General features: G+C 46.7%; 1 protein-coding gene across 4 annotated transcripts in view; it reads left to right on the forward strand.

Annotated features, from left to right (window-relative positions):
• Positions 1-7,915: 7,915 nt before the first annotated feature.
• The window catches only part of mcf2la (mcf.2 cell line derived transforming sequence-like a), a 48,454-nt gene continuing 31,785 nt past the window's right edge, over positions 7,916-24,584 (forward strand). For all 4 annotated transcript variants that reach the window (XM_080835185.1, XM_080835187.1, XM_080835186.1 and 1 more), the window contains exons 1-4: positions 7,916-8,190; positions 14,929-15,012; positions 19,092-19,206; positions 21,996-22,086. In XM_080835185.1, the coding sequence (XP_080691311.1) occupies positions 8,076-8,190; positions 14,929-15,012; positions 19,092-19,206; positions 21,996-22,086 (405 nt within the window). In that variant the 5' untranslated portion in view covers positions 7,916-8,075. The remainder of the gene's footprint in view (positions 8,191-14,928; positions 15,013-19,091; positions 19,207-21,995; positions 22,087-24,584) is intronic.

A 24,584-nucleotide genomic window follows, 5' to 3' on the forward strand; every position in this document is an offset into this window, starting at 1 on the left:
TAACACGCCATAAGAATACATCGAAGTAACCCATAGATGTTAGGAAATACACCAGTCATATCTACATCTACGCGTGCCTTAATGATAGGGCAGAGATATTGATAAGCCTATTAATTTATGCATTCACATAGTCTAGTCGTTATTTTTTGCCAGCTTTCCTTCGTGGTTTCTGCTGTAAATTAGTTGCAATTATCCTGTATTATGTATTACAATTCCTCATATTTGTTTCTTGAGTGACATATGCGGCTGTAGACCTTTCCGTGTCTGCGATTGGTCATCTGGTGCCAACCCTTTTACGTGAACACGCTCATGGCTAGAATGGAAAATCATGGCTGACTTGACGAATTAATAGCCACCGGCGTGGCATTGCTATCCCGTGACTGCGGTTGTTCGGGTCTGTTAAGCCAGCTAACGAAAAGATACTCTGGGTATGTTGATCTTACTCTGTAGTTAGTATAAGCCCTGTGTGGGTTCAGGACAAAAATGAAAACAGTTAACCAGGAAACAATTGACAGTTAAGGAGCAGCTTTCCTTACTAAGCATTTTCTAATTCTAATATTTGTTATTTTGGCTGGTTATACATTTATAGAAGCACTATTTCCTTAAATGATAACCACTACATAGAGTGCTGAAAGAGGAAATGCTCACCTTACTGCTTTTATAGCCAGGGGCAACCTCTGCCATCACACGGGGAAACAGGTGGTTCTCACAACTGATTTGGGAAAAGGGAAGTTTAGTGAAAGTGGGTGGGGTCTACAATCACAATGACATGCTTCAGGGCAATGGTTCTGCACCTTGATTCAACACAAGAGAAACGGGGAGGAAGAGGATATAGCAGGATGAGATAGAGGAAGGAGGAGAGACAGAGCACAGACACCTGTGCGAACAGGTGACCGTGAATATGAAGGTTAGGGAGGAGTGCACAGTGTATCTGCAGCCTGTGAAGAATGGAGGGGGATATGTGAGGATATCACTGGATGAGGTCGAGAGCTACTATCGTTTCTGTGTGTCCTGTGACCTGCTGCAATGTGAGTTTGGAGGGATCTTCTGATTGTTTTCTCTGTAAAAGTATGTTGTGTGTCTTTCATGATCTGCTGAAATGTAGCATAAAAAGGGTTCAATTTGGCGGATGTATAACTTTGCATCTACACTGCTGCCAGCATTTACAGATTTAAATGTTCATTCAAGTGATTCATATATTTTCTGTGTGAAATGCTGGATGAGATGGTTCTTGTTGGAGTGTGTTGTTCCTCTCTGTCACCTAGAAAGACTGCAGCAGTTTAAGTCCGTACTTGATTGATTGTGGCAGGCAGCTCTTCTTCTCTGAATGTCTGCTTAATGTTTACATGCCCTTTAACTCTGATGAACCCTTGCACCATGAACAAGGAAGAGCATGTACTCTATCCGTATTATTTGTTTAAGCCCAAAGGCGAGCTTGTTTGCTCATATTTCCCTATGCAGTTGGTAACAGGTGTTTGTATAAAGTATTCCAACAAAGCTAAGAGGCCGTTGGTATGGTTAGGTTTAGTCTGTATTTTCTATATGTCTGGACATGAAAGTGTGTGCAACTAGTACAGATTATGACAGCCTTAAGAATATGCATCATTTCACAGTAACAGCAGGCCTTTCACTCCACCAGTCATGGCAGTCCGATTTTTCACGGCCCTTACCTACTTATGTTTGTCTTTGTCACTGTAGGGCTGTTTGGGGTTAACCTATACTACTTGGCTGAAGACAATAGGTCTGTTTATGCTGTCTGAGGCAACAGGGTTTCCCGCCTTAGTGACATCTGTTTATTGTGTAGGTGTAGGCATAGATCCCACAAACCTGTGGTACCTTTGGTATCTTTACAGGTTGTCAAAATTATAAACTCTAGTTGAATTTCATAAATCACCTGAAAGACTTTTGTTGTTGTATTTTAGTAGCATTCAAAGAGTTAACGTAAGTCTGTTTTCTTTCCTTAGCTGGGAATTATTCAATTTGTTTATATGGGATTAGTGGGATGTCAGAGGAGATTTTAATCAATTTATGGTTAATTACCTTTGCCCATGTTTTGTTGACCATGTGGTAATAGTTTTGCAATGTTTGCTTTGACTTCATTTTCTTTCCTGATGGCTCTGGTTTATAAAGATCTGTCAGTAGTAAGATAAGATAATCAGAGCTCCATCATTTTTAGAAAATCCTATATCCAACATAGTATGAATGAAGAATCATGACTTTTGTAAATAGTAAGAGTGGGAGCAGTGTTGTGATGAACGCTCAACATCGTCATTCCGTGATCTGTCCTGTAAACAAACTCATTCTGTGAGCAGCTACACATCAGAGATCATATTTGAGGTTGGTGTCATCGCTTACATGAAACCAGGTTGTTAATTTGTGCTTCTCTGATGCTGCATGAGTCATGTAGGCTGTTCGACATGACGAGAGTTGGTATCACTGCCACTTCTGTGTCCGCCCTGATGGGTCAGGAGAGATAAGAGGAGAAGGAAGGGCATCTCCCATGGCACCTGTGCCCCAGGGGCAGCGCCACCCAAATGTGCCCACCACACACACATGGCATAGCAGGAGCGATACTGGCAACTAGGGCCTGTAATTGGCAAGGGGTGGTTGTGGGGGAAACTAAAATTGAGATGCCTTGAGCAATTGAGATGGTTAGATATAAAGACAGAGTGTCTCGTGTGTTGGGGGGGGGGATAAAGAAAAGAGGATGTAGAGAAAAAGGAAGGAAGGGAGGGAATGAGGGAGAGAAGGAGCACCGTACCCCTCTCTTAGATAAACAGGAGGAGAGTACACTGTTAACGGAAGGATTATGACTGTTTGAGCTCATTGTTTTTCTTTCATCTTGTGGCATATTTGACTTCGTTAGACGAGGGAAGTTTATACTGCTGAGCTGGAGGTTGTTTTTATGGGAGGCTCCTGATTGTTTTCTCTCCAAAACAATTAAGCTCCCTCACCTGCTGTGCTGTGCTGTGCTGCGCTCCACAGGATCATGCTCTATATACAGCCAAATGTCTGAGGCATCCTTTGAGTACAACCTTAGACGGGGCATGCAGGTGCACTTTCCTAAAAGCCCATTGGGCAGATCCTGTATTCAAGTCATCTGGTTCTTTTTCCTGTTTAGGTAGAGGCGGTTAGATCAGCTCACTAAAACAGACCCATCCCGAGGGACCGTCAAGTAAACAAGCTGTGTGGTGGGTCAATGGCTGTCTCCAACGCTTCCATGCATTACCTCAGACCATTTAAAAAAGGCACAAAAATAGGTCATCTGCGATTGGTCATTAAGAAATGTTGTTACCTTGGCAAACTTGATATTTGCAGAGATCAGAATATATGTCTGTCACCAGAATGTCAGAGAGATTTCTTTGTAATTTCAAGGACATTTGGGGTTATTCCTCTCCCTGTAGTCTTACATTTAAAAGAATTCACACTTAGAATGCAGCAGCTTAACAGTGCATTTCAATAGACAAATAATAGAGGGCTTTGAACAGTTGCTTTCACATAACTGGCCGTTTAGCATATGGCTTGCTCTCAGGTGCACTTCAGCGGGTTCCCAGTCTGTGGGAGCTTGGGTTGTTTGGTTTTGGGCCATCCAGCCAGCCATGAATGGGAGTATTGTGTTGCGTTTGATGCTGCAGGTGATACTGGTGAGAGATGCTTTGTGTCGTATGAAAGGTGCCACTCAGTCAGTCGGAGCATTGTCCTGGCCTTCCCCCACCGGGCCTTCACGCTTATGACCAGCAGATCTGGGATCAGTTAGTTGATTAGGCACATAAAGCCTTCACGCTTATGACCAGCAGATCTGGGATCAGTTAGTTGATTAGGCACATAAAGCCTTCACCCTTATGACCAGCAGATCAGGGATCAGTTAGTTGATTAGGCACATAAAGCCTTCACCCTTATGACCAGCAGATCAGGGATCAGTTAGTTGATTAGGCACATAAAGCCTTCACCCTTATGACCAGCAGATCAGGGATCAGTTAGTTGATTAGGCACATAAAGCCTCAGCTCATGAGTTTGGCTTGGAGAATGAACTTGGTTTAGCGCTTATAGAACACCTTTCCCAGCAGGTGCTGATCAATGTGAAGAAATAGACCAAATCAGTGTAAAGAATTTAGTGGATCTGGTGTCTGTCCCAGACTTTTTGAAGGTAGAGGATTGGAGCGGTAGAGTTAGGCTCAGTCACCTGCTGTAGGAGACCTCAGGAAAACAAAGGAACAACAACAAAAGACAAAAGAAGGATTTGGTAACAAATAATCTGAATTCAATTCTCGTCAAAGTGACTGGATTGTTGTCATACATTTCTATGCCGGGATATTAGAAACTAGTGAGGTAAAACCATGTTCAAGAGATCATTATCATCAAGACCTTATGACTGGCATGAGCACCAGCTGAATGCATTACTTGTCATCAGTTTCATATTGAGTGCGAGTGTGGACTTCTTGGAAAATCACAGTTTTATGCCATATAAGCGTTTTTATGTCTCTGTTTCAATGAAACGACAGCAACCCATGCCTGCTGAAGCACTCCACCAGTTACAGGAAATATCTCATTAAAACCAGCCATTTCCTCTTGGGCCAGGCCGGGCCATTTTCACTCAACAACTCTCATCCTTTCCCAACATCCCTGGGGTGTATGTGTGTCATGGTTAAAGGCAAACAGCCCAACAAAGTCTGCAGGTTTTTCCTTTTTGTTTGCATGGGAGAGAGTTGTGTTCGCTCCTGTGTGATCTCCTTACCAGCCAGGTGGTCCCAGCCTCCTGCCCCAGGACAGAAGGGTCTGGGAAAAGAGCGTTTAAGTTGGGTGGTGGTTGTCATTTCTTTGTGTGTGATGTGTTGTGTGAGCCCTCCTTCAGTCATGCTAAGGGCACTTCAGGGGTGGAACTGAAGGAGAGGCCAGTGCTGGGGAGTGAGGGACGGACTCTTCCACTGTCTTGTCGGGAGCACTGTATGCATGCTGTCTCGCCCCACTGGTCCTTTCGTTCCAGAGGATAACGACTCAATTCCTCTAATCTGTGGGAGTCAGACAGTCCTACAGGGGAGGACATATTTCAAGGAAATTACATTTTTAAAGATTCGTCATCAAATCAAAATCAGTACACACTTCACGTTGCTGCATTCTTCCCTGAGGCCCTTTCAGACCATCTCTAAAATCACTGACAGACATGGAAATAGGTCATTGAATTCAATGGTAATTGATAGTAAGAACAGCCTAAAAACTGTATGGTGACGTAATATCCGAGCAGCATCATTTCTTATTAAACAGAGAAGGGGAAAGCAGTGGCACAGGCCCCAGGACTGAATAATTCATATCCACCCTTCAACCTGACTTTGTGTGAGAGGTTAGACCTCAGCTTGAGAGTAGAGAGAACTTAAATGTCCCAAAATTAAAAAAAAAGAATTACAACCATAGCAGAGCAATGTTCAGGTATAATGTACCGGTCTCGTGTCATTCATGAAGGCATTTACCAGTAGAGCAGAATCCGGCATTCAACGGGCATTCTCAGAACATAGTATCAGAGCATAGTGTCTACAGTTACGAGTCATCCATTCATTTATGACCATATCCTTAAACAGTTTCCATCTTATCTCTATTCAAACTCACAGGTGTCATCAGTGTAGTGGTCAGAGACATGTTCCGCCACACAGATGGAACACAGAGAGGGGAGAGATGACGGAGTGAGACACAAGAAGGGCTCCTAAAATAAGAAGCATGACAGGTGGTGTGGAGACAATAATTAGATGTCCGAGAGGACTGGAGGTGACGGTGAATGAGCGATCAGTTTGGGGAAAGGGGGGTAGGGGGCTGAGATGAGTACACTCTCACACCCTTCTTCTCCCTCCACTTCCTGGGTTTGAGCTGTTTCTTTGCTACCCTTAACCTCCACAGCCCAGCGTTCCCACAGTCCCAGTGTAACACCTGTAACCCTAACCCCTTCTCTCTCCACACCAGCTCTGAGGTAAAGCCCCCCCTTCACACGGGTGTGGGAGCGCTCTACGCATCCTAACCAGGGATTCAGTTACAGAGGGCGTGTATGTGCTCTGATGGATCACTTGTGATCTGTGGATGCATCTGATGTGTTAGGGAGAGTTGGGGTTGGGGGGTGGGTGTGTGTGTGTGTGTGTGTGTGTGTGTGTGTGTGAAGGAGAGTTGGGGTTGGGGTGTGGGGGGTGGGAGTGGTGGCTCCAGGCAGAGGCGGGGGAGTGTGCTGGGATATGGGATCAGTTTGGGGGGGTTGGCAGTGAGGGGACTTCCCGACAGATCCCAGAGACGGCAGCGTGTCACCTGAGCTGTGTCCGTGTCATTTCCAACCGCTGAGAAACCAGCCAGTGGGGGGGAAAGGTCGGGTGCGTACGAGTACGACGCGAGGCCCCCTGCTGACACACTGGGGCTGTGTGTGTGAGTGTGTGTGTGTGTGTGTGTGTGTGTGTGGGTGCGAGTACGAGGCCCCCTGCTGACACTCTGTGTGTGTGTGTGTGTGTGTGTGTGGATGGGTGGGTGGGTGCGAGTACGAGGCCCCCTGCTGACACACTGGGGCTGTGTGTGTGTGTGTGTGTGTGTGTGTGGTCGGGTGCGTACGAGTATGACACGAGGCCCCCTGCTGACACACTCAAGACTAAGCCAAAAAGCGGAAGCTAAAATTAGTCAGAAAGTTGTCATATGCAGATATACACCTCACCTCGAGAATAGCTGCTCTGCTTCTTCTGCTACAGCTAATGTGCTATTAATAGGCACTCTTTCTTTTCACTCTCCCCCCTTTGATGACATTCTCCATTATAGCTTTCTTTTTATTCTCTCACACTTCAACGGCCTATTCCCAATGTTCTACACTTGCCAATAAACAAGTGGTGTGTGCATTTCTGCACTGAGGCAGATAAATGTTTGTGTGAGGGTATGTATGCGTCTGGGGGCTGGGTGGGTGTGTGTGTTTGTGTGTTTGTGTGTGTGTGTGTGTGTGTGTGTGTGTGTGTGTGTGTGTGTGTGTGTGTGTGTATCTCTGTGTCTCTGTCAGACAGTTGATTTGCATGTCAGACAGGGAACACTGAATGGCAGTCACCATGGTGTGAAAGCTGGAGCAGTATATTTGTAACGGTCTAATTTCTGTAGTGTTTGTGTGTGTGATTGTGTGTGTGTGTGTGTGTGTGTGTGTGTGTGTGTGTGTGCGTGTGTGCGCGTGTGTAAGTTCTAGGCAGTATGTGATCTCTAGTCCCTCCAGTGAGCACATCAGTAGAGGTCTCTGTCTGGGCACACTTGGAATGGAGTGATTAAATGCCATAGGTGCCGTCGTGCTGGAGGCAGCCGGCCAATGGACAGCTGTCTGCTCTTTCCCATAACTTAATACCCCCCCTTCCAGCCACAGTCCAAGCGCACACCACACCCCCCTTAGGGGCGGACCTCTCCTTTGATAGGACGCCTATTATTAAACAAAGAGCTTAGCTCCGCCACACCACTACTGTTGCTCCCTCCCTCTCCCTTTCTCTGTCTCTCTCTCTCTCTCTCTCTCTCTCTCCCCCTCCCTTTCTCTGTCTCTGTCTCTCTCCCTTTCTCTGTCTCTCTCTCTCTCTCTCTCACACCCTCCCTCACCCTCTCTGTCACTCTCACACCCTCCATCTCTCCCTGCCTCTCGGTCTGCTGCTGGCCAGACCTGCTTACTGGGACTGATTACTGTGTGTAGCTCCAAAGTCTCTCTGTGTGTGTGTGTGTGTGTATGTGTTGGTGTGTGTACATATTTTGAAGGAGGCTTAAAATCTTCCCACCCCTCCCACTGCGGGATCTGACGGACGTTCATCTAGCTGCAAGCTCTTGCCTGCGCAGACAGTCTGTACACAGCCTCTGGCTGCACCTGTGTGAGTGTGTGAGTGTGAGTGTGTGAGGTGGGAGGAGTAACCTGGAGCCTTGATCAGTCGGTCTGCCTCTGTGTGTGTGTGTGTGTGTGTGTGTGTGTGTGTGTGTGCCCGCTCGAGATGGGGGTGTGCACATAGCAATGGGAAAGCTACTCCATAGTGATGGAATTGAAGGCTAGCAGCTAGCTGTTAGCACTACCTGCTGCTGCTGTCGGTGCTGTAAGAAGAGCGGTAATGGGAGAGAGTAGTGACCTGGGGGAGGTGCACCGAGGCAGGATGGCTCTCAATCGAGTGTCCCTTCTCTGCCAGGACATCACCAGGATGTGGCTGCAGCTCAAAATCTTGACAGGTAAAGCAGCGGTGCTCTTTTTCTCCCAACTGTCACCTTTCTTTTTTTTATTCTTTCATTTAGTTCTCTCTATTTGTCTCTTTCTATCTTTCTCTCTCTCCTTCTCCTCCTGTTCATCTAAAAGGCCATTCCAGATGAAAGTTCTTTGCTCATGTATTGATTGATAGTCAGGTCTTTGTGGTACTCCATTTCTGCTGGTTTGTTAGCTTGGCACTGTTTTGTTCATGAGATACGTGTTTTGGCCGTTGATGATTTGCATAGAGTGGCTGTGGCTTTTCAATAGCCTTTGAGTCCTGACCAAAAGAAGTGTCCATCTCCATTTGATGGTTCAGTAGTGAACATGACACCATCATGCTGCTGTAAAAGTCCTCTCTCTCCCACTCTCTCTGGAGCTGCCGGCGCAGAGAGTTCCAACAAAGTTTTAAAAGTAAACACCCCTTTGTTACTCACTCTGCCCAGCTACATGTGCATACGGATGCTGATGTCCGCTGCCAAAACAAACGAATACGAGCTAAAACGAGTCCGTTGCTGCGTTTTTCCCTGACAGATGGGCAGGTGCTGCTGTCAGAGAGTGTTGAAAACACTCTGGCCTGGCACCAGAGGTAAACACGTAGCCTCAGATCACTGAGGTGACTGGGATTACTCACGAGGGGATCAGACTTCACCTAAGCTGCCAATCTGGACTGCTGTTGCCATGTTGCCGTGGCAAAGATCACGTCTGTCCTCCCTCAGAGCAAGTCCAAAGTCATCTGTGGGATTGACATGCCCTGCCCTGATCCAGAGAGAGACTATACTATGCCTTCAGGCTTCATAAAGAGCGATGCTGCTGTTATTGTAGCGGGTGTGTGAGCCAAGGTGTGTCTGTGTATGAGCGGGCGTGTGGAACAAGGGCGTGATGTCCGCCGGCTGTTTCCATAGCTGTTTCCATTCTGCCCTGTGTGCGGTGCTTGTGCCATGGGTGCCAGCACAGTGACCCACTGCTCAAGCGTGAGGGGTGCTGTACCTCATCCAGTCCACACCCCCACCACACACCCAGGTGCTCGGGACGCTCTACAGACCAACCTGGCTTGGTTTTCAACTGAAAATGGAATGCTCATTCCCCTGTAAATAGTCATTACTTTATGCTCTGAGTGTTTTCATGGCTTTGTTAGCTGGCTCCGCGTAGTCATGGCTGATATTGTTCATGGAGTGTGCTTATTGAGGGCAAGTGAGTGTTACTGATAAGCTAAAGAGGACAAGATGACCTTCCACACGCCTATTGCGCAGCTCAAAGTATTGTCATGGAAATGTGTCATCTGAGGTCAGGTTAATTTGCCCAGGAACTGGGCTGAAGTGCTGACACTTATTGGTCTTGGATTTAAATTGCATTTCAATAATTGAAATATGTCATCATGAGGGGTCTTGGAATTCTTGTCATTGGAACTCACTACTACACACTAATACTTTATTATTTCTGGCTGACAACTTGCTCATGATTGGATGTAAATTAAATGGAGTTGCCAGCACCATTGATTTATGGATTTGTGTTCTAGTGGATGATTTCCCAAAACAATCCTGTCAGCCGCTGTAGCTCTCTGCTCTAACTCCACAGACATCCAATTGGTGATGAAGTCTTTTTATTCCTAATCTTAAAGTCTGTTGTGTGGCATGGGAGGGCATATGGCAGGAGAATGTTAACCATTTGACCCGGTTGTTTCACTGTGGGAATCCCACCCCTCCTCCACCTTTAGTGGGATGCTGTGTGTGTGTGTGTGTGTGTGTGTGTGTGTGTGTGTGTGTTTATTGGCTGAGCTCTGGACTCTGATGCAGGCCCCATGTCAGTGGCAGATGGGGCTTCAGTAAAGCCTGACTGTAATACCACATGATGGAGCCCGGATTCCCTCTCTGATTCCCTACACATGTCTGAGGCCTGACTGCTCAGGCCCCCGCTTTAACACACACGCACACACACACACACACGCACGCACGCACGCACGCACGCTCAGCTGCTCTGTTCTGGCTCCATCAAGTCGTTTTGTCTGGACACATCAACCCCAAATGGAATATGGCATGCATAGACTCAAACACTCCATCTTGCATACCAGCACTGTAGACTTGCACACGTGTGTGTGCGCACACACACAGAGAACATATGTGGACACACACATAGCATTCAGAATGACACATGTCTGTACAGACATTTTCGAGTCTGTTCCCAACATTCCAGACCTTCTTAAAGAGATTATAGGAGGTTCATTTAGCAATCAGTCCTTTTCTCAGAACCCTGGAAAAAGGTTTGTGTTTGGGTGTCTGTATGTGTCTGTGAGGGAGTGTGTGTGTGTGTGTGTGTGTGTGTGTGTGTGTGTGTGTGTGTGTGTGTGTGTGTGTGTGTGTGGTAGCCCCTAATGGCTGGTCTCACACCGAGGACCGTATCGTCTATGGTCTGGCTTTGTGATACAGACAGGTTGGGACTTGAAGGCAAGGCTTGATGGTGATGAAGTGCCCTTCACAAAATGGCAACATGTGATTGTAATACTTGTTTAAACATGATAACAAGGCAAAAGAAGAGAGAGGGTAAAGGGAGAGATTGAACGAGAGAATCCTAATATGGATTCCGACATGGATGGATGTAATTTTTTGTCTCTAAAGCACAGTAACAGAGATCCTACCAGGTGAATTATGCAGGTAGAAGACACCGGAGCAAATGGAAAAAGTAAGAGAGGGTGAAAGAGGGAGTGTGAGCGCGTCAGGAAACTAGAGAGATGAACATGTGACGAGCCTTGTGCATCCGTGAGGAGGACCAAAATGGCCAGAGAGGAACTAGTTTGCAACAGCCTCCCTTCTTCTGCTTTGTTCTTCACTGTTCTGCACACATAAACAGCAATAGCATTTCTCTCAAACAAAAGTCTCCGTCTAAAGGAGACTAAAAGAGTAGAACCCCTTCTCTGCCACTCACTGAACCACACAGTGAGTATTGTAGCGTTAGCCACAGCTAGCGCTCAGCTAGACTCAATTAAATATGTATAGCGTTTGTAAAGAATACTCCTCCTTTGCTGAATGGCATCACCCCCCACCCCCCACCCCGACCTCCCACACACACACACACACACACACACATACACACATACCACCCCTATTCAGTGCTGTTAGCCCCCCAACACTGAGCTAGCCTCAGAATGAATAACCTGCATTCTTGAATGCCCCCCTCACTAAATCCCTCCCTCACACACACACACACACAAACTCTCTTACATGTACACACACACACACACGCACACACACACAAACACACAGACACACACACACACACAGTAGACAAGAGGGGGTGCTGTATAGGCCCTGTGTGAAGCTTTTGCTTCTTGCGGGTGTGTAAGTCCCCAATTTTTTTTTTTGTTTAGCTGTGAAGCGATGCTTTTCAGCCCCTCTCATTTCTGCGTGTTGATAAACAGTGTGGTTCCGCATGTGTGAGAGGCTTAAACTGTGGGGCTTGGGGGGGGGAGGGGTGGGAGGGGGCGAGGGGGGCACTCTGGGGTCTGTTTGTTCCCTGCTGGGGTTATCGAGTGCATGGGATGGGGTGTTTTTTTCTCATGGGAAGAGATGAGATTGAACACATCCTACTCATCCTCAACTCCGGACACACACAGGACCCACAGGCAGTGCTGAGGTTTCAAAAGCTGCTCAGCGTTACTAAAAATGTGCCAATGTTTATTCAAATTCTTGTGCGCCTATCATGGTGTGGTTTTGTTTCTTGTAGTACTGAGTGAATCATCTCCTTATCTGGAGGGAACGTCAATATAATTCACGCATGAGGAGGATATCCTCTATGCTGACGGGAGGAAACAGTTTTAGATAGAGGGGGAATAACATGGGAGTCTGTGAGTGAGCGGAAAATGGGGAGCACAATACAGTAGAACAGTTATTTTTAGCAACAGTGAAGTCTTATCTACTAAATAGAAAATACATATTTGCACACTTCCACTATTTTAAGTTTATCTACATATGAGGACTCTGTGTGCAAGATGAGGGCAGACCGAGGTGAGAAACACACAAGACTGAGTGATTTCTGTTCAGTAGATTCTGTTCATAGTCATGTCTATTCTCTGACAGAGAATGTAAGAGCATTTGTGAGTGAGATGGCGAGTACGTTTATTTGTGTCCACGGTGGGCCACCATCAGCTCCAGAATCTTCTCTTAGCCCAGTTGGCTTTATCACCTCAGCTCGGCCAGTGTGTCAGCTGTCAAGAGAGGGGGGGGGGGGGGGGGGGGGGGGGGGCACATGTTTGAACCCCCCAACCCTTAATGTCTGCGAGCCTTCAGTGGGGCAAGGGGATACTGCTGGACATATCAGCTCACCACAGGCACGCACATCTCTAGCCAGCCCTGCCAGAAGGCCCCCCCCCCCCGAGGGCCAGGGAGACACTGTGGGCACTGGTTGATACTGGTAGATTCTTTAAGCTAAAGCTTCTTTAGGCAGGAGGGTGGCTTGGATCCTGGCAGATTGTTTTTCTAAGTGTATCTTAGGTTGATTTGTGTATTCAAACATATGTGAGCACCGGAGGCTGTGCTGCAGTCTTCCTGAAGCTCTAGTAACAGGCTTTGGGATGGTAATAGGACCATCTTACTAAGGAGGTAATCTACTTGCCCTCTTTCGCTCTTTCTCTATTGACCCACTATTAAGCCTGAATCTCATTTTCCCTCCTCTCTCATATAGCTATTATTCTGTGGCCCTGACATTAGCCTAGAGAGATACTGTGTTTACTATGACCAAACATATCCTCTTCATTTACACTGACACCACTTCATTATGGTGTGGAGCTTTATGAACAGTGAAGCAACATATACTACCACAAACACAAACAAATATGATATTATTATTATGGTTTTGTGCGTGCTTGCTAGCTGCTTCTTCAGACCAGCCTGTAATCTTCAGCACCCGACCCCCCCCCCCCCCCTGACCTAGATCCACTGCTGCACACTATATTTCTGGTCTCTATCCTCAAAGCAAATACCTGAGTAATCCACCCATCTCTAGCCATCAGGGGGTGTAAGAATACTGAACGTGACTGTGTGTGTGTGAGAGAGAGAGAGAGAGAGAGAGAGAGAGAGAGAAGGAAAGAGCGACTGCCCCTTTGATAAGACCGTGCTGCACTTAGCAAGTTATTGTTGATAGGAACTTTGCCAGATATTGCTGTGGTTATGATTGATGATCGGCTACATTTGTTTCCCCAGTATTGTTGCTGCTACCGCGCTACAGTGACCTATGCACAGAAGCCTAACTTCAAGAGGTGCCTTTTGTAGTTTTATATATTTGTATTTGAGGAGGCAGATTTAGAAAAGGCATTTAATGACTTGCAAAGAGCAGTTTAAGGACTGTAGTCTTGGCTCCAAACACAGCTCTTAGGGTGCTTTCACAGTAGAGCTTTTGGGGCAGACTCGTTTCTTCGCTTCGTTTCGATGATTTGAAAGTTGTTTTCCGAACGCTCAAAGGGACCTTACCAGAGTCCTACAGAAAACGACGGTCTGGGGTAGGTTCACCTGAACTTGACTTTGATGTCAAGCCTATCCGATCTAAAACCAGCAAGCAAACGCTATTTATGACCACGGGGGGATCCCACAATAAATACATCGCCGTTAAATGGGAAATGCTTAACATGCACGCTAACAGCCTTAAGAATACTGACTAGAGTACCGCTAACGTTACGTTGCAACATATGCTCGAGGCTGCACGGTACTTTCGTGTTTACGTTTTTTGTTTTATGTCATGTGTCAAAAAAACATCGGTGGCGAGGGGGGAGTATTCGTACTCGAATTTTGACCAGCAAGACAAGTGCGAACCTATTTAATTAGTTTATTATCGCTCAACTGAATCTAGGCTGTGCATGCAGCGTCATATTTCCTCTGACCCCAACAATTCTCAAATCCATCCGCTCCCACTGCTAATGCTGTCACAACTGATCATAGAACAGTTGCTCCTGCTCAGACATGCGCGGAGCAACTCTAGGCATCCTACTACTTCTACTACTCTCCTTACTACCGCTCCTACTATCAGTCCCACTACTACACCTGGTCATGTGACGGCTCCTCATACTCCCTTCTACAGCTGAGCTTCCCAAAGCAGATTACTCTAATCTACTCTCCCGCTGCAGAGGAGGAAATCAAGCGTCTGTTTTGTTTGTCATTTGTGTGTGGATGTGGGTGTGTGGTATGCATCTATGCATCTGATTGCTCTTGCCTCCTGTCGAGGATTTTTGTGCGTCTCCCAGGATGCTTAGATGATGTCTTACAGAGTAAAATAAAGCCCCCCGTGCGATTGTGAAAGGTTTTGGTTCTGTGTGTGACAGTGAGAGTGAGAGTGAGAGAGAAAGGGAGAGAGAGAGAGAGAGAGAGAATAAAAGTGTGAGTGAATCTGAGGAAGTGGGTCAAGGCTGAGAGGCTGGAGAGATCGTGGCGCTGATGTATGTGTGGGTTTCTGTTCTCCTTTTTGTGATTTGTGCTCTGGTCACTGTTTCTGTTTCTGTATGTGACCGCTGTGACTGTGTCTGTTTCTGTATCTGATACGACTGCTTTTATGAGAGTAGTGTCTGGTCTCTGTACGGTTGCTTGTGTGCCAGAAATGGATCAGTTAAATGTCTCTTTTGTCTGCGGGGTGTTTGTTTATGTGTGTGTTTCGTCTGTGGGGTGTGTGTTTGTTTGTGTTTTGTCTGTGGGGTGTGTGTTTGTTTATTGTGTCTGACTCTTCTCTTTGTCTATCCCCCCCAGATGAGATCATGCAGCAGGATAGCAGCCCTCTGTGTGCTGCTGACATCGGGCTGGACCTCAGGAAGCAGTTTGCCTTCCTGTCAGGTGAGTTTCCTCCTGTTTCCCTCTCAGATCCTTTCCTCTCTTCCCCCTGTCTGTGCTCAGATCAGTTTAAGGAAGGAGTGAAGTGGGGAATAGAGTATTATGTCTGTGCTCAGATCAGTTTAAGGAAGGAGTGAAGTGGGGAATAGAGTATTATGTCTGTGCTCAGATCAGTTTATGGACGGAGTGAATTGGGGAATAGAGTATTATGTCTGTGCTCAGATCAGTTTAAGGAAGGAGTGAAGTGGGGAATAGAGTATTATGTCTGTGCTCAGATCAGTTTAAGGAAGGAGTGAATTGGGGAATAGAGTATTATGGGTGCAGAGGCGTAAGCAGTGGTGGGTCAGACAGTGATTACGAGCTGTGACTCACAGCATTGTGACGGGACAGCGTCATCCTGTAAGTGCCATAGTAAGCCAGCGTGTGAGCGCTGCATTGCATAACTTGGCACCATTTATTTATAAAAGTTACCCTTTGCAGTTTCGGTGTCAGTAAGGACATATTTCCCACCAGTTCTTTATATTTAACTCAGACATATATACACGTACGACCACAGACATACCGACTGGCATACATTTACACATACACAGAGATGCACGGTACATTTGAGCAACCGTCATCAAAGTTCGGTTGTGCCGCTCTTCTCCACTCTTGCCCCAGTTGAGACCCAGTTTGGGTTACCCTGGACAATGCCCTGGCCGCTGAATTATTCACACTCACGTTGCTCCAATTGGCAACACTGCATGGAGACAGAGGGCCCTTTGGGTGGCACAGCGATTGGTAGCCATGACGCTATGTGTGGCGTGGCCAGACTCTCAAAAACACCACGCACAATCACTGTCTGCTGCCAGTTCATCACTACTAGCATCATTAGCATCATTGGTTGTTAGTGCAGTCTGAATCTATCTGCTCACCCATAGTGTTGAGCTGGGTGTAGCGTCTGATCTGTTTCAGTTTAACAGCATGTTTTCTTTTGAAAGGGAAGTCAATCAACAAAAGAGTGGAGTATGACTGGCTATACAAACACATCATTAGGAGAAAGACATATCCAGGAAATAATGTAGTACATAGCCATCAGACCGTCTAAAGACTTTTGCTGTAGCAAAACCATATAAATATAATACATATAAAGGGGGCTATGTTACATTTCTGAACTACAGTACTATCACAAAACACAACTCAAGCAAAAACGTAGCATTTTATGTGCTATCATGAAATGGATAAAAAAAGATGATTTTGACATTTGATGATTTTGACATTTGTGACTGACATACATGTTGGTAGACAGAAAGACGGACAAAGAAAGTCTATCTTGGGCATGAAAGGGTCTGTGTCTGACATGGACAAGTCCGTCTTGTGTGTTCACATGTATGTGTATGTGTGTGCAGGGACATTGTTTGTATACCCAGCTCTGGGCTGTTGCCATAGCGCTGTCACATGGTTGCTGCTGAGATCCTCAATTTGTGTCTTGTTTGCTCATGTGCTTCTGGGACGTTCGCTGGTCTTATGTTTCAAGCCGTTCTTGTGTATGTGACACAAGGACAAAAACACCTCGGAGGCAGTCAGCGTGACTTCTAATGTTTTGATTTCAGTTTGTTATAAAACCGTTTATAGTGTCTCACCATGACTCTTACAGATCCCTTGATTTTTCTGCGGATCATAATTTGAGCTCATCCTGAGAGAGGCCTAATCCCTGTCCTAGACACCATCATTGAGAATGGTCTGTGGTGGTCAATAAGAGTTCAGCAGTCTGATTATTTTCCCCCCAAGGCCTGCAACTCCCTCCCAAGGACTGTCACTTTGTGTTGCCCTCTGTTTGTTCAAGCCATCATTGAAGGTTATTTTCCCATGCCTAATTCTGAGCCCTAGCCGTGACGGCTCATGCTTGGCTTCCCTGCCTTAGGTAAATGGCGGACTGGTAATTGACTGAATTTGTTTGCACACTTGATTTGCTCGTATGCGCCCTCGCGTAGTGATCCTGGAAGCTGTGTAGCTGCGCTGGCCTCTCAGCAAACACCGAACATGAACTCTTGCCCGAGCTGGCCTGGGTGCTACCCTGGGCGCTGCCCTTCTGTTCACCTGGGCATTAACTGGCTGAAGAATACCAAAACATTCTTCTATATGTTAGACCTTAAAAGATACCTTTTTTAATCCACATCCTAAAAGAGATACTGTATTTACAAAATGTCATCAGGTATTATTGATGTAGTGTACTGTGTGTATAGTTATGTACTCCTTTGTGTTTGGCTGTGAGGTTTATTTTTAATGTTATTAAAACATTGTTATCCATGTTTTACATTGTTAATAAATTGGCCATTTAGGTCAATTATAAACGTAGCAGGTAAAATTAGTGATGCACATTTAATCCAGAGTTCTGTTTATCTGAATAACAATAGGAATCCAGGGTCTTCAGTGATTGTCTGCCATCAATACCCCATTAAAAAGATCCAAATCCACATGCATTCAAACCCTGCAGTATCCAGGCCAGAGGGCTGTGTGCACTGGCTCGGGGACCACTTTGTACCCAATGACTATAGAGTACTGCTTCTACCTATACCACCACCCTCTGGAGCAGTAACTCATGCAGTGTGGCCGTGCTGTCCTACCCCCAGACCTGTGTGTGTGTGTGTGTGTGTGTGTGTGTGTGTGGAGCCTACAGCAGAACTGAGGCAGAAGATCTCATTAACCTTGATCTGCCTGCTGCACTTCATCTACAGGGCCTGAATGACACCAGATGGACCTGCGTGTGTGAGTGTGAGTGTGTGAGTGTGTGAGTGTGTGAGTGTGTGAGTGTGTGAGTGTGTGTGTGTGTGTGTGTGTGTGTGTGTGTGTGTGTGTGTGTGTGTGTGTGTGTGTGTGTGTGTGTGTGTGTGTGTGTCTCCTCGCAGGGCCTGAATGACACCAGATGGACCTGCACATCTCTGGTCGTTTGCCCCTATCTCTGGACATCGATCTGTGTGTGTGTGTGTGTGTGTGTGTGTGTGTGTGTGTGTGTGTGTGTGTCAGTCAGTCAGTCAGTCACATGTGACATGTTGTGGAGGACTGCAGATGAAGCGGGGGCATTAGCTGTGGCACTGTTAGGTACTGGTGCTGCTGTAAGCCTGGACACCCACACGGCTCCTGTCTCTGCAGAGTGGCTCCGGCTCACACGGACTCTCTGATAGGTGGCCATTCCTCTCCACTGCGGAAGTGCTGGAGGACGCCTGTAATCCTCTCACAAGCTTAACACAGTATTATGAAGATGATTACAAAATGGAAATGAAAGGCTATGTGACAGTTAACCCCCACACCCACCCCCCCCCCACACCACCACCAAACACACACACACACACACACACACACACACACTTGCCACCTGCTATAGTTCATGTCAGATGAACGGGTGAAGGCACTGAAGAGCTTTAACTGTTGACTTTTGATCACTTAAGAAATGTGTTCATAGTTCCTTCCTCCATTTCCTGCCCACCCTCCTCTCCGTCCTATGACTCCACTGTGTCCTGTTTGTGACGTGGTGCATGGACTAGTGGTGGCATTGCAGCAGAGTGCAGAGGATGACTGTTGCCTTGAGCCCTGGTGTGCTCAGTAGGTGCACATCTGCCCCCTTGTGGACAGTCATGGTGAGTTGGAACTGTGTGCTCACTATGAGGCTCTTAATAAAAGCTCTTGTTCTGATCCTACAGGACACAGCGGGTGTGTTATTCTACTCAGTTTAATTCAGTCCTATTGATATAGAGCTAATAGAATTGAAATGGTCTGAAGGCGCTTCACAGAGCCCAGGGCCTGAGCCCCCTAGAGCACCAGGCGGCAGTGGCAAGGAGGGGAGAGGGGAGAGGAGGAGAGAATGGGCTTCATGTTAGATCTCTGGGAAATTCTGCTGAGGTAGTCCGTTTGTCCGTCAGCGTGGCTGCCCCCCCTCACACTCCTCCATCAGGATCACACACTCCTCTGACTGACTGTTGGGTGATGCTTTGTGATCCCGTCACACTCTGATTTGGAAGGAATCCAGCTGATTGTTGAGTTTTGCTACCTTCGTTTTGGGGATCTGCAGTGCCATTCTCATGTGCTTTCTGTTTCCATTGCAGGGGGCAGAGGGGGTAATGGCAGCCCCATCATCGTCTTCCCGGAGTTCCCCACATTTGGGGAGCTTCAGGAGCAGGAGTTCCACAACGTCCTCACCTACCTGACCAGTGTCCCCAGGTGTGTCTCCCTGTTAACTCATTCCTGTTCACAGGAAGTGTGTGTGTGTCTCCCTGTTAACTCATTCCTGTTCACAGGAAGTGTGTGTGTGTCTCCCTGTTAACTCATTCCTGTTCACAGGAAGTGTGTGTGTCTGTGCACTTGTTTGTCTGCTTTGCCATTTTAATTAACAGCGTTATTATTGTAATATAATGCATAATATTTTTCTTGATATAGACAGTTGAACACGTTTTTTTCTGTATATAACTCCACCTTTATTTAAAAAACTTGTGCAGGTGTATTTCTGTTGCTCCCTGTTCCAGACATCAGCTCTTATAGCCCTGTTCTTTAGTTATATGGACACCCAAACACCCATCAGGCGCGCCAGTTAAGCCTTGACTAGTTGTGCTAGAGACCAAGTCATCCAGAATAATAGTTAACGGAATTGCCAGCCTGCTTGGACATCAGTTCTGCAGGGTGTCAAACTACAGCCAGTAGAGGTCACTGTAGAGCAGGTTTAAATGAAACCAGACAAAGAGACCACGCCAGAGACTGCTTTGTGTGACAGGACCATTTCTCACATACATGTAGTTGTATTGCTCTTACTCATACATCATACATCATACATTTTGTTTTTCTTTTTAGCTAACTGAATGCTGTACAAAGATCATGCATTAGAGTAAATGTAGTGATGAAGTATAAGTGCACTCGTATTCTCTATAAATACTGGAGTATTATTTGTTATTGTTGGGTTTTATTTCTTTTAGTATTGGGAAAATCCTATTTGAATTTCCCCCTGGTAAGAGGTGTAATGAAGCAGGTTTTTGGGTCTCTGCTCTCCACTCTCCCCTCTCCCCTCTTTCCCCCTGGGGAGATGCTCTCAGAGGCGGAGGGAGTGATGGAGTCATTGCCGGAGGATTTCCTGCAGAAAATGGGCTCATAATGATTTTTAAATTTTTGCTTGACTTGGCAAATGAATCCTCAGGCCCACCCTGGAGTGTGCTCTGCAGTACAGTGCAAATGGTTTTACTAATAGCATGTTTCACAAATGTCCTCAAATAGCCAAATAGTTATATAAATAAAGAGTGTATTTTATGTCACTCTGCTGAATATTTTATGTGTTATGATAATGATGGTGATTACGATTTTCTCAGTGTTTTGTTGTATGCTGGTCTTTTTAAAGCATCCTATGAATGATTAATGAGGAGGCTATGTTGCTATTTGGACTGCATGCTGCATATGGTCTCCATGCGCCGTGTTTCTGCATGCCGGATCTTTCTGACGCCAAGCCTTCATCACTTCCATTCACACCAATATCCTCCCGTCTTTAATGATGCCCTATGCAGCATCATAAATCACTGTCAGCATTGCTATTCAGCAGTCTACAGGCACTCTACGGCTCCTCACGTGATTATCAGTCTGCTGCAGTAGGGGCGCATCTACTCCATCATCTCTTTCTCTCTTTCTCTCCTTCTCTCTTTCTCTCTTTCTCTCCTCACCACCATTGCTTCTGTCTCTGCTTTATACTCTGAGTGGACCGCTGCTTTTGAGGATTGGGGAAGAGGGGGAGAAGAAAAAAATGTGTGGAGGTGGGTGGCGGGGAGGGGGGCAGGGGTAAAGAGGGAGAGGGAGAGGGAAGGAGAGAGGGGAGGGAGAGGGGGGGGGGGGAGTGCAGGGAGGGAGAGAGGGTGGGATGCAGAAAAAGAGGGGGTGGCACGGCAGAAAGAGAGAGAGCAGGAGAGATGAGCTCATCCAAGCAGGGGGGATAGAGAGAGAGATGGAGGGAAAGAGAGAGATTCTAGTATACAACAGGAGCAGAACGAAAGAGAGCACCAGATCCAGGGAGAGTGACTGTCATGGCGACAGCCTGGAAATGATGAGAGGCATCTGAAGCGCCTTGCCTACCAGCACAGGAGGCGGAGCCTGGCTCCTATCAATCACACTTCTCGCCCGCCCCCCTCCTCCATATTAGCCATTCGTGTGAGCCGGCAGGCTTGGCTGTCCGTCAAGCCCGGCGCGACATTCTTACTGGCTACAGAGGGCCCACCTGATGGCAGAGCAGCACATTGGCTGTTGAAAGGAGCGGGGAGGCAGATGCTCGCTCTCTCCACGGTCTTAGCCTGTGTTTCACAATCGGCAGCGACCGCAAAACAGAAGGTCGTTCTTCCTCGGTGGCAAAGGTGCTGTGTGTGAGTAGGAGACGAGAGGAGATTCACTGAAGAGGAACCGCTTGAGGTTTAAGAGCAGCTTCCTTTAAGGGGCCAATCTGGAAATAAGGGTATTTGTTTTGGAAGGGGGTTGGGGGTGTTTTTTGCGGAAGCGTTGGCAAGCGGGTGCTTATGTTTTTTCTGGCATGCCAGCCCGTGTGGAGAGGGTGATCAGTGAGACGCTGCTGGACCACTCAGCTGAGAGAGGATGGAGGGAGCGCTGTGCTCCTGATGGAGGAGTGTGAGGGGGGGGCAGCCACGCTGACGGACAAACGGACTACCTCAGCAGAATTTCCCAGAAACACGGACATGCTGGGGGCCAATTGTGTGTGCGCGTGTAGTGGCACGTAAACAGACGGTGTGATCACACACTCCTCTGACTGACTGCTGGGTGATGCTTTGTGATCCCGTCACACTCTGATTTGGAAGGAATCCAGCTGATTGTTGTGTTTTGCTACCTTTTGTTTTTCAAGGGATTCTAAGGCCTGCTTTTGTGTGTCCTGTTTTTCTTCTTCTTCTCCGTCCTTGTGTATTTTCCCCTCCCTGGCCCTCTCTCTGGTCGTGGCTCTGCTGTCATGGTTACGCTGTTGCCCCGGCGGGCAGCCTCGCGGCAGCAGCGGTCGGCTTCATCTTGGTCATCGACCGGCGTCAGGACAGATGGTCGTCGGTGAAGGGGACGCTGCTACGCATCGCGGTGAGTTTGACTGCGGCCCACCACATTGTGCGTGTGAATTTCAGACTGTGCATGTTTGTGTGCGTGTATATGCACACGCCGACTAGTGTGGAGCACCAATGAAAATAACTCTCCTTTTCAAACCCCCAAAGCTTCCATCGCTCACACCATCAAAGCGGGGGGGGGGGGGGGGGGGGGGGTTTGTTTGTTTGTGTGTTTGTTTTAGGACTGGGGGTTATGAATGTGCTGTGCCAGGGATTGTGAAGTGGCAGCTCAGATAGCAGGCCAGACTGCCATGTGGCATGTGATTGTGTGAGTGTTTGTGTGATTGTGTGATTGTGTGAGTGTGTGATTGTGTGAGTGTGTGATTGTGTGAGTGTGTGATTGTGTGAGTGTTTGTGTGATTGTGTGATTGTGTTAGTGTGAGATTGTGTGAGTGTTTGTGTGTGATTGTGTGAGTGTTTGTGTGATTGTGTGAGTGTGTGATTGTGTGAGTGTTTGTGTGTGATTGTGTGAGTGTTTGTGTGTGTTCGCTGAGGAAAGAGAAGTGAGCGCAGCGCTAAAACCTATAACTTCAGCTACTTCCATGTTGTAGCCAGAAGCACTTTAAGTGGGGTCTTTCATTTTCTTAAGTGTTGGGATGCATCATCTGCAAACCCAATTTGTAAAGTAGTCAGAGAGACATTGATTTTGACCCGTTTCACCTCTTAAGTCAGTTATTTGAAGTCTCAGTGACATGATTTTCATGTTGATTTTAATTGGAATTGTATGGATATTACAGATTTTGATCAACATTCTGTAATTCATGTAATAACTTAATTAGCGTAGTTTTCCCTGGGATAGTGAAGCTCCTGTCATGTCATGTCAACCACTGGCATGTGTCCAGGTAGTGTGGCTTTACACAAGAGCCATCAGGGCAGCAGCCTGGGCCTGCATAGCTCTGGTCAGTGGGTCAGACGAACATGTGTTAATCATATTATAGGGCTTTCCTTCGGTCTACTCTGTGTGTGTGTGTGTGTGTGTGTGTGTGTGTGTGTGTGTGTGTGTGTGTGGAGTGAGTACTGCAGTGGTAGACTTGTAGCCCTGATGTACTGCTGCATGTGTGTGTGTGTTACTGTGTGTGTGTGTGTGTGTGTGTGTGTGTGTGTGTGTGTGTGTGTGTGTGTGTGTGTGTGTGGAGTGAGTACTGCAGTGGTAGACCTGTAGCCCTAATGTACTGCTGCATGTGTGTGTTGTGATGCAGCTGTTGGCGGGAGACTGTCAGCTCTTCTCACTCGCGTACCCCACTAGCCTACTTCTGCAGCAGCAGCGCGTCAGCGCGTCATCTTTTTCACACAGATTAGTCGTCGTCTTTTTGTTGTGTTCACCACTGCGCCCCTGAGGGTGAGAAAAAAAGGGTTTCTCTCTCGGGGCTCCTACCCTCACCACACTCTCCATCTTTCAACTCTTGCTTTTCCTCTTCTTCTTTCTTTTTCATTCTCGCTTTCTCTTGTTTTCTCTCTCTCCTTCTGATTCTTCTTTCTTCTCTCTGTTGGTGAAGCATGGTCAGAGGAAAAATGAAAAATAGGAAGCTGCTTATTAAGACGAGACGAGACGAGAAGAACACGATCAGAGAAGAATATAAGATAATAAGCAAGCTTCCCATGTCGTATATCCTCAGTACTGTTAAGTCCACCTTATTTCTCCCTTTTCTCACCCCATCGCAGCTCAGCTGCCCGTTCCATCTTTCCCCCCTCATTCTTTCTCATGATCCTGGATGTTTGCCCCACTATTTCTTCCTTTGGCTGACAACTGATCTTTTCCTTTGTAAAAACATGACCGTTTCAGAGAGTCTGTGTGTGTGTGTGTGTGTGTGTGTGTGTGTGTGTGTGTGTGTGTGTGTGTGTGTGTGTGTGTGTGTGTGTAGTGTATACATCTAAATGAATGTCATTATGATATTAATTCAGGTAGGTGGACCATTGATAAAGGTCTGACAAAAACTGACAAAGGCATACATACACTGTTCACCATTCCCCAAAAGCCCATTCAGGTCTGTTTTGTATTCAAAATACTGTCTGACTGGGATATTAAATCAAATGGGTAAAAGTCCAGTAAGTGCCATTCATCTGGAGAGGGTCTGTCAGGCTTTCAGCACCATAGTTCACTGGACAGCTCCCCTACTATTCTCTCAAACCCATTAGGCCAATACGTATCTGGCCTCACCTCACTTTAGGGGAAAATAATGCATGCAAATTCATGCTAATGTATGCTAATTGAGTGCTGATAAACATCTTCCATGATTCAGCTTGGCAATGAAATCCACGAGGATGTTGCCATGTTGGATAAGGTGGTGAATTACCGTCCCAGCTGTGGATCCACCTCGCAGCCCTGCACCAGTTAGAGTTTATTTAATTATTAGATTGTAACGCATATATTAGGCCAGGTCATTTATTATGTCAGGGATGCCCCCTGGTCATGTTAAAGCAGTGTTACTCCACTGAGTCTATTTACATTTGTACATCTGGGAAAATCTCCCCTCC

The sequence above is a fragment of the Sprattus sprattus genome, assembly GCF_963457725.1.
Source record: "Sprattus sprattus genome assembly, chromosome: 3".
Lineage (NCBI taxonomy): Eukaryota > Metazoa > Chordata > Actinopteri > Clupeiformes > Clupeidae > Sprattus > Sprattus sprattus.